General features: G+C 40.8%; 1 protein-coding gene across 1 annotated transcript; it reads left to right on the top strand.

Moving 5' to 3' along the window:
• Positions 1 to 6,836: 6,836 nt before the first annotated feature.
• On the top strand, positions 6,837 to 15,004 carry DUSP12 (dual specificity phosphatase 12). The gene is made up of 6 exons (XM_027527515.1): positions 6,837 to 7,278; positions 9,935 to 10,048; positions 10,140 to 10,258; positions 11,053 to 11,149; positions 11,456 to 11,642; positions 14,551 to 15,004. The coding sequence occupies exons 1-6, from the start codon at positions 6,935 to 6,937 to the stop codon at positions 14,725 to 14,727; spliced, it is 1,038 nt and encodes a 345-aa protein (XP_027383316.1). The 5' UTR covers positions 6,837 to 6,934; the 3' UTR covers positions 14,728 to 15,004.
• The last annotated feature ends 1,743 nt before the right edge of the window (positions 15,005 to 16,747 follow it).

Raw genomic sequence — 16,747 nt, 5'->3', positions numbered from 1 at the left:
GAGATGGCTGGATGGCATCGCCGACTGGATGGACATGGGTTTGGGTAGACTCCGGGGGTCGGTGATGGACAGGGAGGCCTGGCGTGCTGCAATTCATGGGGTCGCAAAGAGTCGGACACGACTGAGCAACTGAACTGAAGAAAATATATTTTGCAAAAGGGCACATGGTGCCACCTAGTGGCCAGGCATACAAATACAGAAGCTGGTAAATACCTTTCAGCTTTGGGAATTGAGGTATTATTCACCCAGGTACAGATAAACACTGAGCCAGGCTATATGATGTTCAATAACAATTCAGATATGTCTCCCACTCCCATCCTTGAAGGAATGTACATTCATTTTAAGGAGTTGAGGAAGAAAAGCTAATTTCCAACAGAAAACTAATAAAGCTGATGGAATGATTTGCTGCTGCTGCTGCTAAGTTGCTTCAGTCATGTCCGACTCTGTGTGACCCCATGGACTGCAGCCTACCAGGCTTATCCGTCCATGGGATTCTCCAGGCAAGGACACTGGAGTGGGTTACCATTTCCTTCTCCAATGCATGAAAGTGGAAAGTGAAAGTGAAGTCGCTCAGTCATGTCTGACTCTTAGCGACCCCATGGACTGCAGCCTACCAGGCTCCTCCATCCATGGGATTTTCCGGGCAACAGTACTGGAGTGGGGTGCCATTGCCTTCTCCCAATGGCATGATTTAGGCTACCTTAATAAAATCAACATTAAGAAAACTAAGATCATGGCATCTAAGATCATGGTCCCATCACTTCATGGCAAATAGATGAAGAAACAGTGGCTGACTTTATTTTTTTATTTTTTTGGGCTCCAAAATCACTGCAGATGGTGATTGGTCATGTATGGATGAGAGAGTTGGACTGTGAAGAAAGCTGAGCGCCGAAGAATTGATGCTTTTGAAATGTGGTGCTGGAGAAGACTCTTGAGAGTCCCTTGGACTGCAAAGAGGTCCAACCAGTCCATCCGAAAGGAGATCAGTCCTGGGTGTTCATTGGAAGGACTAATGCTAAAGCTGAAACTCCAGTACTTTGGCCACCTCATGCAAGGAGTTGACTCATTGGAAAAGACCCTGATGCTGGGAGGGCTTGGGGGCAGGAGGAGAAGGGGACGACAGAGGATGAGACGGCTGGATGGCATCACTGACTCGATGGATATGAGTTTGAGTAGATTCCGGGAGTTTGTGATGGACAGGGAGGCCTGGCATGCTGCGATTCATGGGGTCGCAAAGAGTTGGACACGACCAAGCGACTGAACTGAACAAATTGTCTAGGAGATTAACCCTAATTCTCCCCTCCACCATTTTTCCAGAATGTAAATATCTATGATTGTTAACAATGAATAATTTTAATAACACTTCTTGAAAAGATTCAAATTATACAGTTCAGTTCCAACCCAGCATTTCTCATGATGTACTCTGCATAGAAGTTAAATAAACAGGGTGACAATATACAGCCTTGACGTACTGCTTTCCTGATTTGGAACCAGTGTGTAGTTCCATGTCCAGTTCTAACTGTTGCTTCTTGACCTGCAAACAGATTTCTCAGGAGGCAGGTCAAGTGGTCTGGTATTCCCATCTCTTGAAGAATTTTCCAGTTTGTTGTGATCCGTACAAAGGTTTTGGCATAGTCAATAAAGCAGAAGTAGATGTTTTTCTGGAATTCTCTTGCTTTATCAGTGAACCAGCGGATGTTGGCAATTTGATCTCTGGTTCCTCTGCCTTTTCTAAATCCAGCTTGAACTTCTGGAAGTTCACGGTTCATGTACTGTTATACAGAAAGAAGTGTATTAAGAAATTATACAGGAAGAAGTGTATAAACCCTATCATGTACGTCTCCTCATGTCAGCTCCCAGAAATAACCATTGTTAATAGTTTGATACATATATTTCAGTATTTTTCATATATGCCATACATGCCACCCCTGGCATTCTTCTTAGTGATTTGCCCTTGCTCCTGTCAAAACACTACTAGGCTATTTATTTATCTTTTACTCCAGTTTTTCTCTAAGTTCCTTGAGGGCAAAGACTCATTCATTTTGTAGCTTCAGCATCTACTGTAGAGCCTGACACAAAGGAGATGTTTCCAGGACCATAAAGTGAGAAAGGCCGAGTTGATTCAACCAAGGGCTCAGAAGATTGAGAACATGACTCTGCAGCAAAAACACTGAGTGAGACTTTGAGATAAAGCCTTTGGGATGGGGAAGGATATGACACTGAAAGGGACGTGCACAGTGTCTTTTCTGGTACTCCTTTCCTTTTCATTTCTAACATTCAAAAGATGGAATAATCAGCACCATTAGCCCAAATTCTGTGGGGTGAGGGATACAAAGATGAAAAGGCAAAGTCCTTACCCTTAAGAGGTTCAGAGCCTGTGGTGGGAGTAAGGGAAGGTACCACTCTTCCTCCATCCCTACAGGCTGCCCACTTAAGTGTTTCCAAGGACAAGTAGTCGCTGCTTCCTCCGTTTGACTTAGATGGGGGTCAAGTGTCCCTGCCCCAAGTCTCAGTCTCTTTGAAAATCATAAAGTCATATATGAGAAAGAGGAAAGCAGACCCTGGCATCCAGGAGCTGGCTTGGTACTATGAAGTAGATCTTCCTTAGTGCTGCTACAGCTGGCCAGGCGCTCACAGTTAGGTGTTTCTTCCTCTCCTGCTGAACGTAAACAACTTCACAGAAAATCAGCATCAGACAAGGCAACTCCGAGATCATGACGAAGTAAGACAAAGACCAGCATCATTATGTCTGAATAAGACAGAACATGAACATTGTCCAATTACAAAACACCAAATATCCCTCTATTTTAGCTAAAATGACTGCTATTAAAAAATATGATGAAAAAAAAATTTACCCTCTTAACCATTTCATCTTGAAAAACAGAAACTCTATACCAATTGGACAACTCTTCAATTCTTCCTCCCTGCAGCCCTAGGCAACCATTATTCTATGCTGTTTCTGAGTTAGCTGTTTCAGTTACCACATATAAGTGATATGATGCAATATTTGTCTTTCTCTCTCTGACTTATTTCACTTAGCATAATGCTTTCAAAGTTCTATTCATGTTATCACAAATGGCAGGATTTCCTACTTTCATTTGGCTAAATAATATTTCATAATATATAAATCACATCTTTACCATCCATGCTTAGATGGACATTTAGGTCACTTCCATGTATTGGCTGTTGGGAATAACATGAGACTGCAGCTCTCTCTGTAAGATTCTAACTTCATTTCCTTTGGACATATATCCAGAAATGGGATGGCTGCATTATATGGTAGCTCTGTTTTTTAAGTTTTTGAAGAACTTCCATACATTTTCCGGAGTAGCTGTATCCATTTATAGTCCCACCAACAATGCACAAGGGTTCCCTTTTATCCACCAGCCTCATCAACATGCTACGTATTGTTTGCTTTTTTTTTTTTTTTAATGTCATACTAACAAGTGTGAGGTGATATCTTATCATGGTTTTGATTTGTATTTCCCTGCTGGGTAGTGATATTAAGGATCTTTTTATGTACCCGTGGGCCATTTGTATGTCTTCTTTAGAAAAAAAAATCTCTTTTCAGTTTCTCTGCCCATTTTCTATTTTTATTTGCAGTTGACTTGTATGAGTTCTTTGTATATTTTGGATATTAACTCCTTATCAGATATATGGTTTGCAGATATTTTTTCTGTTCTGTAGATTGCCTTTTCATTTTGTTGATTGTTTCTTTTGCTGTGCAGAAACTTTTTAGTTTGATATAATCCCATGTATTGCTTCTGGTGTCATATCCAAAAAGTTGTTGACAAGACCATTGTTTGGTCATGGTACCCTTGCCAAAGATCATTTGCGCATACATGTGAGGGTTTATTTCTGCGTTATCTATTCTGTTGCGTTGGCCCATGTTTCCTTCTTTATGCCAGTACCATGACTGCTATTTCTTGACCAGTTACAGCTTTAGCATCTCTCTAGCCTTCTTTCCCTTGGGTAAGATTTATTAACATACTGAATCATAGAATCACTCCCACTTCCTGACAGCATCCAATCCAGAGCAAAGTCCTGCTTCCACAGCCCCTTAGCCCTAACCCATTTAATATAAGCTCAGATCCTCTAATGCATGCTAAGTCACTTCAGTTGTGTCTAACTCTTTGCGACCCTATGGACTGTAGTCCACCAAGCTCCTCCATCCATGGGATTCTCTAGGCAAGAATACTGGAGTGGGTTGCCATGCCCTCCTCCAGAGGAACTTCTGGACCCAAGAGATTGAACCCAGGTCTTTTAAGTCTCCTGCACTGGCAGGCGATTTCTTTACCACTAGCGCCCCATGGGAAGCCCAAAATCCTGTAATAGGATCTTCCTAAGACAGAAATGGTATGGACCTAACAGAAGCAGAAGATATTAAGAAGAGGTGGCAAGAATACACAGAAGAACTGTACAAAAAAGATCTTCACGACCCAGATAATCACGATGGTGTGATCACTGACCTAGAGCCAGATATCCTGGAATGTGAAGTCAAGTGGGCCTTAGAAAGCATCACTACGAACAAAGCTAGTGGAAGTGATGGAATTCCAGTTGAGGTATTCCAAATCCTGAAAGATGATGCTGTGAAAGTGCTGCACTCAATATGCCAGCAAATTTGGAAAACTCATCAGTGGCCACAGGACTGGAAAAGGTCAGTTTTCATTCCAATCCCAAAGAAAGGCAATGCCAAAGAATGCTCAAACTACTGCACAATTGCACTCATCTCATACGCTAGTAAAGTAATGCTCAAAATTCTCCAAGCCAGGCTTCAGCAATATGTGAGATCAAATTGCCAACATCTGCTGGATCATGGAAAAAGCAAGAGAGTTCCAGAAAAGCATCTATTTCTGCTTTATTGGCTATGCCAAAGCCTTTGACTGTGTGGATCACAATAAACTGTGGAAAATTCTTCAAGAGATGGGAATACCAGACCACCCGATCTGCCTCTTGAGAAATTTGTATGTAGGTCAGGAAGCAACAGTTAGAACTGGACATGGAACAACAGACTGGTTCCAAATAGGGAAAGGAGTTCGTCAAGGCTGTATATTGTCACCCTGTTTATTTAACTTATATGCAGAGTACATCATGAGAAACGCTGGACTGGAGAAACAAGCTGGAATCAAGATTGCCGGGAGAAATATCAATAACCTCAGATATGCAGATGACACCATCCTTATGGCAGAAAGTGAAGAGGAACTCAAAAGTCTCTTGATGAAAGTGAAAGAGGAGAGTGAAAAAGTTGGCTTAAAGCTCAACATTCAGAAAACGAAGATCATGGCATCCGGTCCCATCACTTCATGGGAAATAGATGGGGAAACAGTGGAAACAGTGTCAGACTTTATTTTTTTTGGGCTCCAGAATCACTACAGATGGTGACTGCAGCCATGAAATTAAAAGACACTTACTCCTTGCAAGGAAAGTTATGACCAATATAGATAGCATATTCAAAAGCAGAGACTTTACTTTCCAACAAAGGTTCGTCTAGTCAAGGCTATGGTTTTTCCTATGGTCGTGTATGGATGTGAGAGTTGGACTGTGAAGAAGGCTGAGCGCCAAAGAATTGATGCCTTTGAACTGTGGTGTTGGAGAACACTCTTGAGGGTCCCTTGGACTGCAAGGAGATCCAACCAGTCCATTCTGAAGGAGATGAGCCCTGGGATTTCTTTGGAAGGAATGATGCTGAAGCTGAAACTCCAGTACTTTGGCCACCTCATGCGAAGAGTTGACTCATTGGAAAAGACTCCGATGCTGGAAGGGATTGGGGGCAGGAGGAGAGGGGATGACAGAGGATGAGATGGCTGGATGGCATCACCGACTCGATGGATGTGAGTCTGAGTGAACTCCGGGAGTTGGTGATGGACAGGGAGGCCTGGCGTGCTGCGATTCATGGGGTCGCATAGAGTCGGACACGACTGAGCGACTGATCTGATCTGATCTGAAGGCACCCCACTTGCCTGGAGAATACCAGGGATGGGGGAGCCTGGTGGGCTGCCGACTCTGGGGTGGCACAGAGTCAGACACGACTAAAGTGACTTAGCAGCAGCAGCAGCAAGGCACCCCACTCCAGTACTCTTGCTTGGGAAATCCCATGGACCGAGGAGACTGGTAGGCTGCAGTCCACGGGGTCGCTAAGAGTCGTACATGACTGAGCGACTTAACTTTCACTTTTCACTTTCATGCACTGGAGAAGGAAATGGCAACCCACTCCAGTGTTCTTGCCTGGAGAATCCCAGGGACGGGAGCCTGGTGGGCTGCTGTCTGTGGGGTCTCACAGAGTCGGACACGACTGACGTGACTTAGCAGCAGCAGCAACATTCTCTTAAGACCTGCATTTCCCAAAATTCTACAGTTCATGATTGAGTAATAAACTCAATTTATTTAAAACTACACGTGGATTCTTGGTGGTCTTTGGAGTGCACTGACACAAAACCATGGGATCAATATTTTCAAACATACAGAATATACACCAACAAGAAGTCACATACCAATAAAAAAAAGGAGGGGGCAAAAAGAAAAAAAAAGTAAAAGGTTACAAGAGAAGAACTACAAACAAATGATTTCATACGTACTGGAAAAGCGTTGTATTTCAAATGCATAAGATTATGGTACTGACTCAGTTGGTGTGACCATCATTTCAACTTGAATCCATTTTCTGCTTCTGCAGAAATCTATAAAAATCTCAGCCCTAAGAGCCTGAGAAACCCTGTAGGTATTTGCGTTAGGGTTCAGAAGCCGCTGCGAATGGGGTTTAGCTCCGCCCAGGCCGAAGTCACGTCACCTTCCCCAGTAAATCCACATTCCGGCGGTCGACGAAACCCTCCGAGGCAGCAGCGGCGCAACTCAGCCGGCTGGGCCTAAAGTAAGGACGTTCTAGCCGATTGCCTACTCGGTGGTAGGGCCAGCCGCTGCCCGGCCCCCGGGCGCCGCCATGTTGGAGGCGCAGGACGGGAGCAATGGCTGCGAGCACCAGATCGGCAGCCAGAGCCGGGCCAGCTCTGCCAGGCATATGCTGGAAGTGCGTCCGGGGCTGTTCTTGGGTGGAGCCGCGGCCGTTGCGGAGCCAGACCACCTGAGGGAGGCGGGCGTCACGGCAGTGCTGACGGTGGACTCGGAGGAGCCTAACTTCAAAACGGGGGCTGGGGTCGAGGGTCTACGGAGTCTCTTCGTGCCAGCGCTGGACAAACCTGAGACCGACCTGCTCAGTCATCTGGACCGCTGTGTGGCCTTCATTGTCCAGGCTCGCGCCGAGGGCCGCGCGGTGCTGGTGCACTGGTGAGTGGTCGGGTCCGTGGGGAGAGCAACCTCACCACGCTTCTACCTGGCCCACCTCACCCTTTCCCTCCCAGGGCCCAGAAGAGGACCAGAGGGCTGTCCCAGCTCCCTCTTGCGTAGGCTTGTGTCAGAGAGAGGAGTGGGCGGGACGCGGTCCCCTGACGAAGCGCAGGCTTTTCATTCATTTTGTTTATGTTGGGTCATTCTGCAGCCGCTGAGTTTTCCAGGGTAGGAGGAATCTTCAGATAAATGACTAAGTCTCTACACCTAAAGAGTTTAAATCTCTTCTCGAGTAGCCAGACACATACTGAGGAAATGCAGACTGGGATGCGAGGTGTGTAGTAAGAGAGATGAACAGAGGTTAAGGTTATTCAGACTTAAGAGGGAGAGCAGGCTATTTCATTGTTCTTGTTTGGGGCAGGCGTGGCCAATGTAGGGGAGATTTGGGGAGAGAAAAATTGATTAGGACGTAGCAGTGGCAGAAGGAGTATAATAACAACAGTTTACGCTTACTGAGTCAGCAATTTTACAGCCAGCCTTTGTTATAAATATTATATAAAGATAAAATAGAAGTTTGGGACCAGATCTCCAGGGCCTTTAAAACCAAGAGCAAAAGAGTTTAGATTTGTTCTGAAGCCATTCAGTTCAGTTCAGTCGCTCAGTCGTGTCCGACTCTTTTCGACCCCATGAATTGCAGCAGGCCAGGCCTCCCTATCACCAACTCCCGGAGTTCACTCAGACTCAGTCCATCGAGTCAGTGATGCCATCCAGCCATCTCATCCTCTCTTGTCCCCTTCTCCTCCTGCCCCCAGTCCCTCCCAGCATCAGAGTCTTTTCCAATGAGTCAACTCTTCACATGAGGTGGCCAAAGTACTGGAGTTTCAGCTTTAGCATCATTCCTTCCAAAGAAATCCCAGGGCTGATCTCCTTCAGAATGGACTGGTTGGATCTCCTTGCAGTCCAAGGGACTCTCAAGAGTCTTTTCCAACACCACAGTTCAAAAGCATCAATTCTTCAGTGCTCAGCTTCTTCACAGTCCAACTCTCACATCCATACATGACCACTGGAAAAACCATAGCCTTGACTAGACGGACCTTTGTTGGCAAAGTCATGTCTCTGCTTTTCAATATGCTATCTAGGTTGGTCATAACTTTCCTTCCAAGGAGTAAGGGTCTTTTAATTCCATGGCTGCAATCACCATCTGCAGTGATTTTGGAGCCCCCAAAAACAAAGTCTGACACTGTTTCCCCATCTATTTCCCATGAAGTGATGGAACCAGATGACGTGATCTTAGTTTTCTGAATGTTGAGCTTTAAGCCAACTTTTTCACTCTCCTCTTTCACTTTCATCAAGAGGCTTTGTAGTTCCTCTTCACTTTCTGTCATAAGGGTGGTGTCATCTGCATATCTGAGGTTATTGATATTTCTCCTGGCAATCTTGATTCCAGATGTGCTTTTTCCAGCCCAGCGTTTCTCATGATGTACTCTGAGTATAAGTTAAATAAGCAGGCTGACAGTACACAGCCTTGACGTACTCCTTTTCCCATTTGGAACAGTGTGTTGTTCCATGTCCAGTTCTAACTGTGCCTTCCTGACCTGCATATAAGTTTCTCAAGAGGCAGGTCAGGTGGTCTGATACTCCATGTCTTTTAGAATTTTCCACAGTTTATTATGATCCACACAGTCAAAGGCTTTGGCATAGTCAATAAAGCAGAAATAGATGTTTTTCTGGAACTCTCTTGCTTTTTTCATCCAGCGGATGTTGGCAATTTGATCTGTGGTTCCTCTGCCTTTTCTAAAACCAGCTTGAACATCTGGAAGTTCACGGTTCACTTATTGCTGAAGCCTAGCTTGGAGAATTTTGAGCATTACTTTACTAGTGTGTGAGATGAGTGCAATTGTGTGGTAGTTTGAGCATTCTTTGGCATTGCCTTTCTTTGGGATTGGAATGAAAACTTACCTTTTACAGTCCTGTGGCCACTGCTGAGTTTTCCAAATTTGCTGGCATATTGAGTGCCGCACTTTCACAGCATCATCTTTCAGGATTTGAAATAGCTCAACTGGAATTCCATCATCTCCACTAGCTTTGTTCGTAGTGATGCCTCCCAAGGCCCACCTTGACTTTGCATTCCAGGATGTCTGGCTTTAGGTGAGGGATCACATCATTGTGATTATCTGGCTCGTGAAGCTTTTTTGTACAGTTCTTCTGTGTATTCTTGCCACCTCTTCTTAATATCTTCTGCTTCTGTTAGGTCCATACCATTTCTGTCCTTTATTGAGCCCATCTTTGCATGAAATGTTCCCTTGGTATCTCTAATTTTCTTGAAGAGATCTCTAGTCTTTCCCATTCTTTTGTTTTGCTCTATTTCTTTGCATTGATCGCTGAGGAAGGCTTTCTTATCTGAAGGCATTGTGAGGTGTTAAAAATTAGTATAATTATTTTTCAGTAGGTAGTACATTCACATGGTTCAGAATTAAAAGTGAATAAGGAAATCAAGGAATACTTCTTTTGTGTAGCAGTAGTATTTCAGAGGCATAGGATTTACCTGAGTAGAAGAAGCAGACAAGAAGTGGACCCAAACTTTACCATTTATAGGGGTGGGTTTTTTTGTTTTTGTAATTGTTGCTATTTGATATTTTAAAGGTTTCTTTTTCAGTCATTCAGGGGTCAGTCGAAGTGTGACTGTAATAACTGCTTTTATGATGAAGACTGACCAGCTTACCTTTGAAGAAGCCTATGAAAACCTTAAGACTGTCAAGCCAGAGGCCAAGTGAGTTACTTGATACAGTAATAATTCTGCTTTTGTGATGCAGTTTTATTTATTTAAGAAAATTTAACTCTGTATCTGTTTGCCCTTGCAGGATGAATGAGGGGTTTGAGTGGCAACTGAAATTATACCAGGCAATGGGCTGTGAAGTGGATACCTCCAGTGCAGTTTATAAACAATATCGTTTACAAAAGGTTACAGAGAAGTATCCAGGTAAGTAATAATTGGCAGTATGTATTCAGTCCTTTTTGGGCGTCCCTGGTGGCTCAGCCTGGGTAAAGGATCTGCCCACAATGCCGGAGACCTGGGTTCCATCCCTGGGTTGGGAAGATCCCCTGGAGGAGGTCATCACAACCTACTCCAGTATTCTCGCTTTCGGAAATCCCATGGACTAAGGAGCCTGGCGGGCTATATAGTCCATGGGGTTGCTAAGAGTCAGACACAACCTGAGCAACGAAGCACAGCACATTCAGTCCTTTGTAGATGTGGTTTACTCTGAGACCAGATGCCTTCAGGTGCATTATTTCACTTTTGAAGCAGGTACTTTTTATTTCATTTTTGAAACCATGGTTTAGCAAGAAATAGCTTGTTCAGGGTCCACATGGTTTGTAAATGGCTGGCTCGAACTTGAAGTCAGGCAGTCTGTGCCTGGAAGCCAAGGGCTGCATCACTGTGCTGTCCCACCTCGTCCTCGTTCCTCAACACGGGAGATTTTTTTTAATTTCTGAGATTAGCATTTTGTTGTTTAGTTGCTAAGTTGTGTCCTGACTGTCTTGTGACCCCATGGACTGGCTTCTCTGTCCATGGGATTCCCAGGCAAGAATACCAGAGTGGGTTGCCATTTCCTTCTCCCGGGGATCTTCCCAACCTACAGATTGAACCTTTGTCTTCTGTATTGGCATGTGGATTCTTTACCACTGAGCAACTTGCCTCAATTTGACACAAACTGAATTTGTCTGAAAATGTAGAGTTGATTTTGACAAGTGGATATGTTTTATGTTACGTAGAATTGCAGAACTTACCTCAAGAACTCTTTGCTGTTGACCCATCTGCCATTTCACAAGGATTGAAAGATGGGGGTCTCTACAAATGTAGAAAGTGCAGGTAAAATATTTTGTATCCTCTGGAGATTTTACTTTGTCTCAGTAGAAAAGTACTGAAAGTTTCAGTTTCTTAAAATCTTGTAGGAAGATTGTTTAATGGAAAAATATAGAAATTTCATATTCAGATCTGATTTCAAGGAGAATATGAATTCTTAAAAGTTATCTGGTTACTTGTAGAGGTTATCAAAAATTAAAATAGCATAATCTTTGTTATATTAATTTCCCTCTAAGAAATAACTGCACTTTTAATCTATTTTTCCATTCTTTTGGAAATCATTAATGTTTTTGTTTGTTTGGGGGTTTGCAGGCGATCTTTATTTAGAAGTTCTAGCGTTTTGGATCATAATGAAGGAAGTGGTCCTATAGCCTTTGCCCACAAGAGGATGACGGCATCCCCCATGCTTTCCGCAGGGAGTCAGGCTCAGTGTACATCTTACTTCATTGAACCTGTACAGTGGATGGAATCCACTTTGTTGGGAGTGATGGATGGACAGGTGAGAACACATTTTACTTTCTTTAGTTTTATTATGTCATCTGTATTTTGTTCCTTCTTTCATTTTAAACCATGCTTTAGTGTTTTACTCCATCTTAACTGCTTTCTTTCTAAAGATTATATCTCTGTAGGATAGGCAAGATTCTATCAAAGATAAATTAGTTAATTAAAAACCAGATGATCTAAAACAGTGATCCACTTTCTGGTTGAGAGCTTTTGGTCTCAGTTAATTCCTTTTAAGGCTATTGTTTATATTTTTTCAAATTAAGACAAACTAGAATATATTTAGCAGAACTTGAGCTTTGTAAGAAATAGGGCAAATCACAGATTTTAAAGTTAGATTTAAAATTTCTTCTTAATCTTCCTTTTTCTCCTTTGGCTCTATGTATCTCTGTTTTCTTGATTCTTTCAGTTTTATATATTTGTTATGAGATTCTTTATCATTTCTTACTAATTGTAAAGAATGCAGCTCATATGAGCATCATGTGACCACTACAACTCTTTTTAGGTTTACTTGATATTAATGTAAAGATATTCTTAATCTAAGAGGTAATGATGTTTAAAGATTATCTAAGTTTGTATAGTGAGTTTTTATGAAACTCTCACTGTATTTCATTTGAAGAATACAATAATTTTATAAAATAGAGCAGATATATATTCACATTTTATATATGAGGAAACTTAATTTACATTAGTTAATGTCTTGCCTAGAAGGGGGTACCCTATATTCAAACCCATGTTTTCAGATGCTGCTGCTTTATTGAGATATAATTCACTTGCAATATAATTCACCCATGGAAAGTGTACGTGGTTTTTAGTATGTTTAGTATGTTTTCAGTGGTTTTTAGTATGTTCACAGGTTTTAGAATCTGTCACCATTGTTATTGCTACCAAATAAACCTTGTACAGCAGTCACTTCTGACTCTTGATACTATTTGTTGAAGTCCACTTTATCGGTTTTTTTTTTGTGGCTTATGTTTATGCCTTGCTGCTTTTATTTATCTTGGCTGCCACTTGTGGCTTGTGGGATCCTGGTTTGCTGACCAGGAATTGAACCTTGGCCCTCAGCAGTGAAAGCATAGTCTTAACCATTGGATGCCCAGGGAATTCCCTTGCTGCTTGTATTTAATCTGGAAAGCATCCAAGATAAAGGCACTTATTTTATTTTTTTGTGACATATTCTAGGTCACATTTGTGCATACTTCTTTGTACCTTTATTATAGAATATATACCTAAAAGTGGAATTCCTGGCTTGAAGAGTGTACATTTTAAAATATTACTAATATTCTGGGCCAACCTTAACAATGCCCACACAAATTTGCCTTTCACTAACGTTGAATGCATGTACTCACTTCCCCATACCGTTGGCATATGGATATTATAAAATCAGTAAGGTTTTGTCTGTCTATGAGATGAAAAATGTTAATCCTAAGGTGTCTTAATTTGAATCTCTATGACTACTGCTGAGACCAACATCCTTATGTACTTATCAGCCATTTATACTTTGTTTCGCAGGAAATTTCCTTCATATCCTTGGTGCATTTCAATGGGTTTTGTCTTTTTCTAAGGAATTTAGGAGCTGTTTATGTCGTCTAGTGTTTCACATAATGCAGGTGTTTTATCCAGTCTGTTGCTTATCTCAGCTTTGAGATACACAGTTTTTTTTTGTTTTTTTTTTTTCAGTTTATTGAGATATAATTGATATACAGCATTGTATAAGTTGAAGGTGTACGGCACAAATGGTCTGACATACATATATTATGAATGTGGTTTTTTTAAATTATGGTAAAATAGTCATAACATAAATTTACCATTTTAACTATTTTTAGTGTGTAATTCAGTAGTATTGAGAATGTTCGCATTGTGCAACCATCACCACCATCTTCCCCAGTTGAAATGCCATACCCATTAAACACTAATTAACTAATTACCCCTTAAACACTAATCCCCACCCCCGCCTCCCCAGTCCCTGGCAACCACTGTTCTACTCTCTGCTTTTATGAATGTGACTCCTCCAGGTGCCTCATAAATTTGTGGCTGGCTTATTGCACTTGGCATAATGTCCTCAAGGTTCATCCATGTTGCAGCGTGCGTCAGTTTCCTTCCTTTTTACTGCTGAATAGTCTTCCATTTTATGTGTATACCACATTTTTTTGTCTACTCATCTATCCACGGATATCTGGGTTGCTTCCTCCCTTTGGGTATTGGAAATAATGCTGCTATGAACATGGATATACAAATACCTGTTTGGGTCCCTGCTTTTATTTTGAAAATATACCCAGAATTGGAATTACTGGTTCATACAGTAACTCTATGTTTAATTGTTTTGAGGAATGTGGTATATTTTGTCAAACTAAAAACTTGTAGATAGTTATGTAATCAATTTTAGTTCTGAGTTTTATGTACAAACTTTATAGTTGGTTTAAAAGTAAACACATAATATGGTGTGTGGATAATGAAAGATTTTTCTGTCTCATCTTGTTTATGATGACACTGTATTTAAAGTGTGGATCAGGTATGCTCATGTCTGTACTGTTTGCTTGAAATGCTCTAGTCTTAGTACTAGCTAATTAGAAATAAAAATTTAAGTCTTTAGGTAAAAAAAAAAGTCAACATATATGCCACAGTCATGAAGCCTTCTGTTTCATGCCTCAGTCTTCACCTTTCTCCTTTCATTCTGGAATTAATCTATTCCTTCTCTGTACTCCCAGAGTACAACATACTTAAGAATTATTGCAGTCTACTATCCCTTATAATAAATTGCCATTACGTTTCCTCTCACTGGTTAGATCATCAACTCCTTGAAACTATGAGCCATGTCTTAACTGTTTTATATCCTGTGTTACCAAAGATAATTACTTGTTTTATATAAAAGTGAGAGAAGAAGTAACACATCTGTTTTCTTTTAGCTTCTCTGCCCCAAATGCAATGCCAAGTTGGGTTCTTTCAACTGGTATGGTGAACAGTGCTCATGTGGCAGATGGATAGCACCCGCTTTTCAAATACATAAGAGCAGAGTGGACGAAACGAAAACGCTGCCAATGTGGGGATCACAAACAAGAGAAACAGGAACTCGTTACATGTGATGACTTGCTGATATGTGCTGCTCTTCCTTATTGTCATCCGTGGCAGATTGTGTAGTTTTTAGGCTGTTAACATTTCATTTGCAATGTGAGAAGATAAAATCACTTGATGTTACTTAGAAATTATACATTGTCAGCTTCTTATTACTGTCTACGTAGAATACTTTGTATAGAAATCAGAACTTTTTAATCATGTAAATTATACTTTGATATTAAAATCTTCTATAACCTGGATACTTTCTTTATTTCATATATATTAAAAGTTGTGATTTTTTCCCCATCTTTTTTAAAAATTTATTTTTTATTGGAGGAAAATTGCTTTACAATCTTGTGTTGGTTTCTGCTATAGAAAAATGCAAATCAGCCATAATTACACATACGTCACTTCCTTACAGTTGTGATTTTTGGAATGTTAGTTAAGAATTCTTCAGGTCTAGATGGACAGAATAATGTCCAAAAATTTAAAACTGTCATATTTAAGTGACATCCTTTTATTTCTAGAAATGTAAAGCAAATTTTCTTGGATGTGTTTTGAGATTTTCTTTTAAGGGACATTAGTAAAGCCACGTAAGTCTGGATTTTTCTTGGAAATGTAGAAGGAAAGGACATCAGTAAAATGCTGACTAAAATGTCTTTTTTCTACTTTTGTTCTGGAATCCCAGTTATCTGAGTTTTTAGAAAAATGTGTTTAAGATACTTTTGGAAGTAATCTGCTTAAAGAAATATATTAATGTTAGGTATGTTTCTAATGATGAATAAAATTAAATGTGGGGTAACTGCATATCAGTCACCTTTTTAGCCTGGTGTGTTAAGAGTATTGGGAAAGGTAATATGTCCAGATTAGCTTTTTAATGTGATCTCTGGAGATGAATTTATTTTACTCATTGATAATAGTTAGAATTGTACCTGATTAGATGTTTGAACATTTACATGAGATCAGAAATAGCTAATAAAGTAGTCCATGTTCTTAATACATATTACATATCTTCACATGTGAGTATATCTATATGTACATAAACACCAACATGGAAGTTACTTTAAATACAAAGAAGTGTGAATCACCATCCTCTTTAAAAGGGTGGGACTGTTACAGTTGACTCTTGAGAGTATCTCAGAATAGGACCTGGAGCCTTTGGCAACTTTCATTTAATACATTTTTTTTTAGGAGAAAAAATTTCTCCGTTTCTGTCTTAGCTTTCATAATAGCTGTTTACCTCTTTACTTTGTAATGTTTTCCAGAAAGATTATTAAAAGCAATTAGGTTGAACCTTTGCCTCTTTGTAGGTAAAAAGTAGTTGAGTAGCAGCCGTTTCATGCTGTTCAAGTTACCTATCCATGACACTGTGGCATCTGACACAGAGAATTATGTAGATTTTACTTGAATTTATACTTGTCAGTTCAGTTAATAGTTACCAAGCACCTGTTGTATGCAATTTGGTGATACACTGAACAAACTAGATAAAACCTCTGCCTTGTAATTTATATTGTTGCCAGGGGAATTGACAAAACAGTATCTTTTTTGAGTGATAATTAGTATTTGCCAGTGAGGGATCGTTTTGGGATACATGACTATTCTTTATGTAAATTTTGAAATTTTGTGAAACATCCTCAGCAGGCTTTTCAGATTTAAAGTCTTTCAGTGTTTTGTTTTTTTCTTTTTTGGCAGGGGGTGGGGGATAGATAGAAAATCCATTATGCCTTTGTTCTCAAAAAAGAATTCTTTTTAATATTTAGGAATACCAGTGTAAAACATTAGGATTTATACATTTGTTGAAAACAGCAATATTAACCTTATTTCAGAGGCGGTGTGGTACAGTGAAAACAGTACTGAAGTAGAATTATTAGAGAGTGGCTCTAATCTGGTTCCACTGATCACCATCTTCTTGGAAGTGAGCAGGTCTTTTGAAAATTGAGTCATTTTTCATCTTTACGAAATGCTACTGCTAAGTCAATTTCAGTCGTGTCCGACTCTGTGCGACCCCATAGACGGCAGCCCACCAGGCTCCCCCGTCCCTGGGATTCT

The sequence above is a fragment of the Bos indicus x Bos taurus genome, chromosome 3, assembly GCF_003369695.1.
Source record: "Bos indicus x Bos taurus breed Angus x Brahman F1 hybrid chromosome 3, Bos_hybrid_MaternalHap_v2.0, whole genome shotgun sequence".
NCBI lineage: Eukaryota > Metazoa > Chordata > Mammalia > Artiodactyla > Bovidae > Bos > Bos indicus x Bos taurus.
Note: the sequence above shows the minus strand (reverse complement) of the source record. Positions and strands in the feature narration are given on the sequence as shown.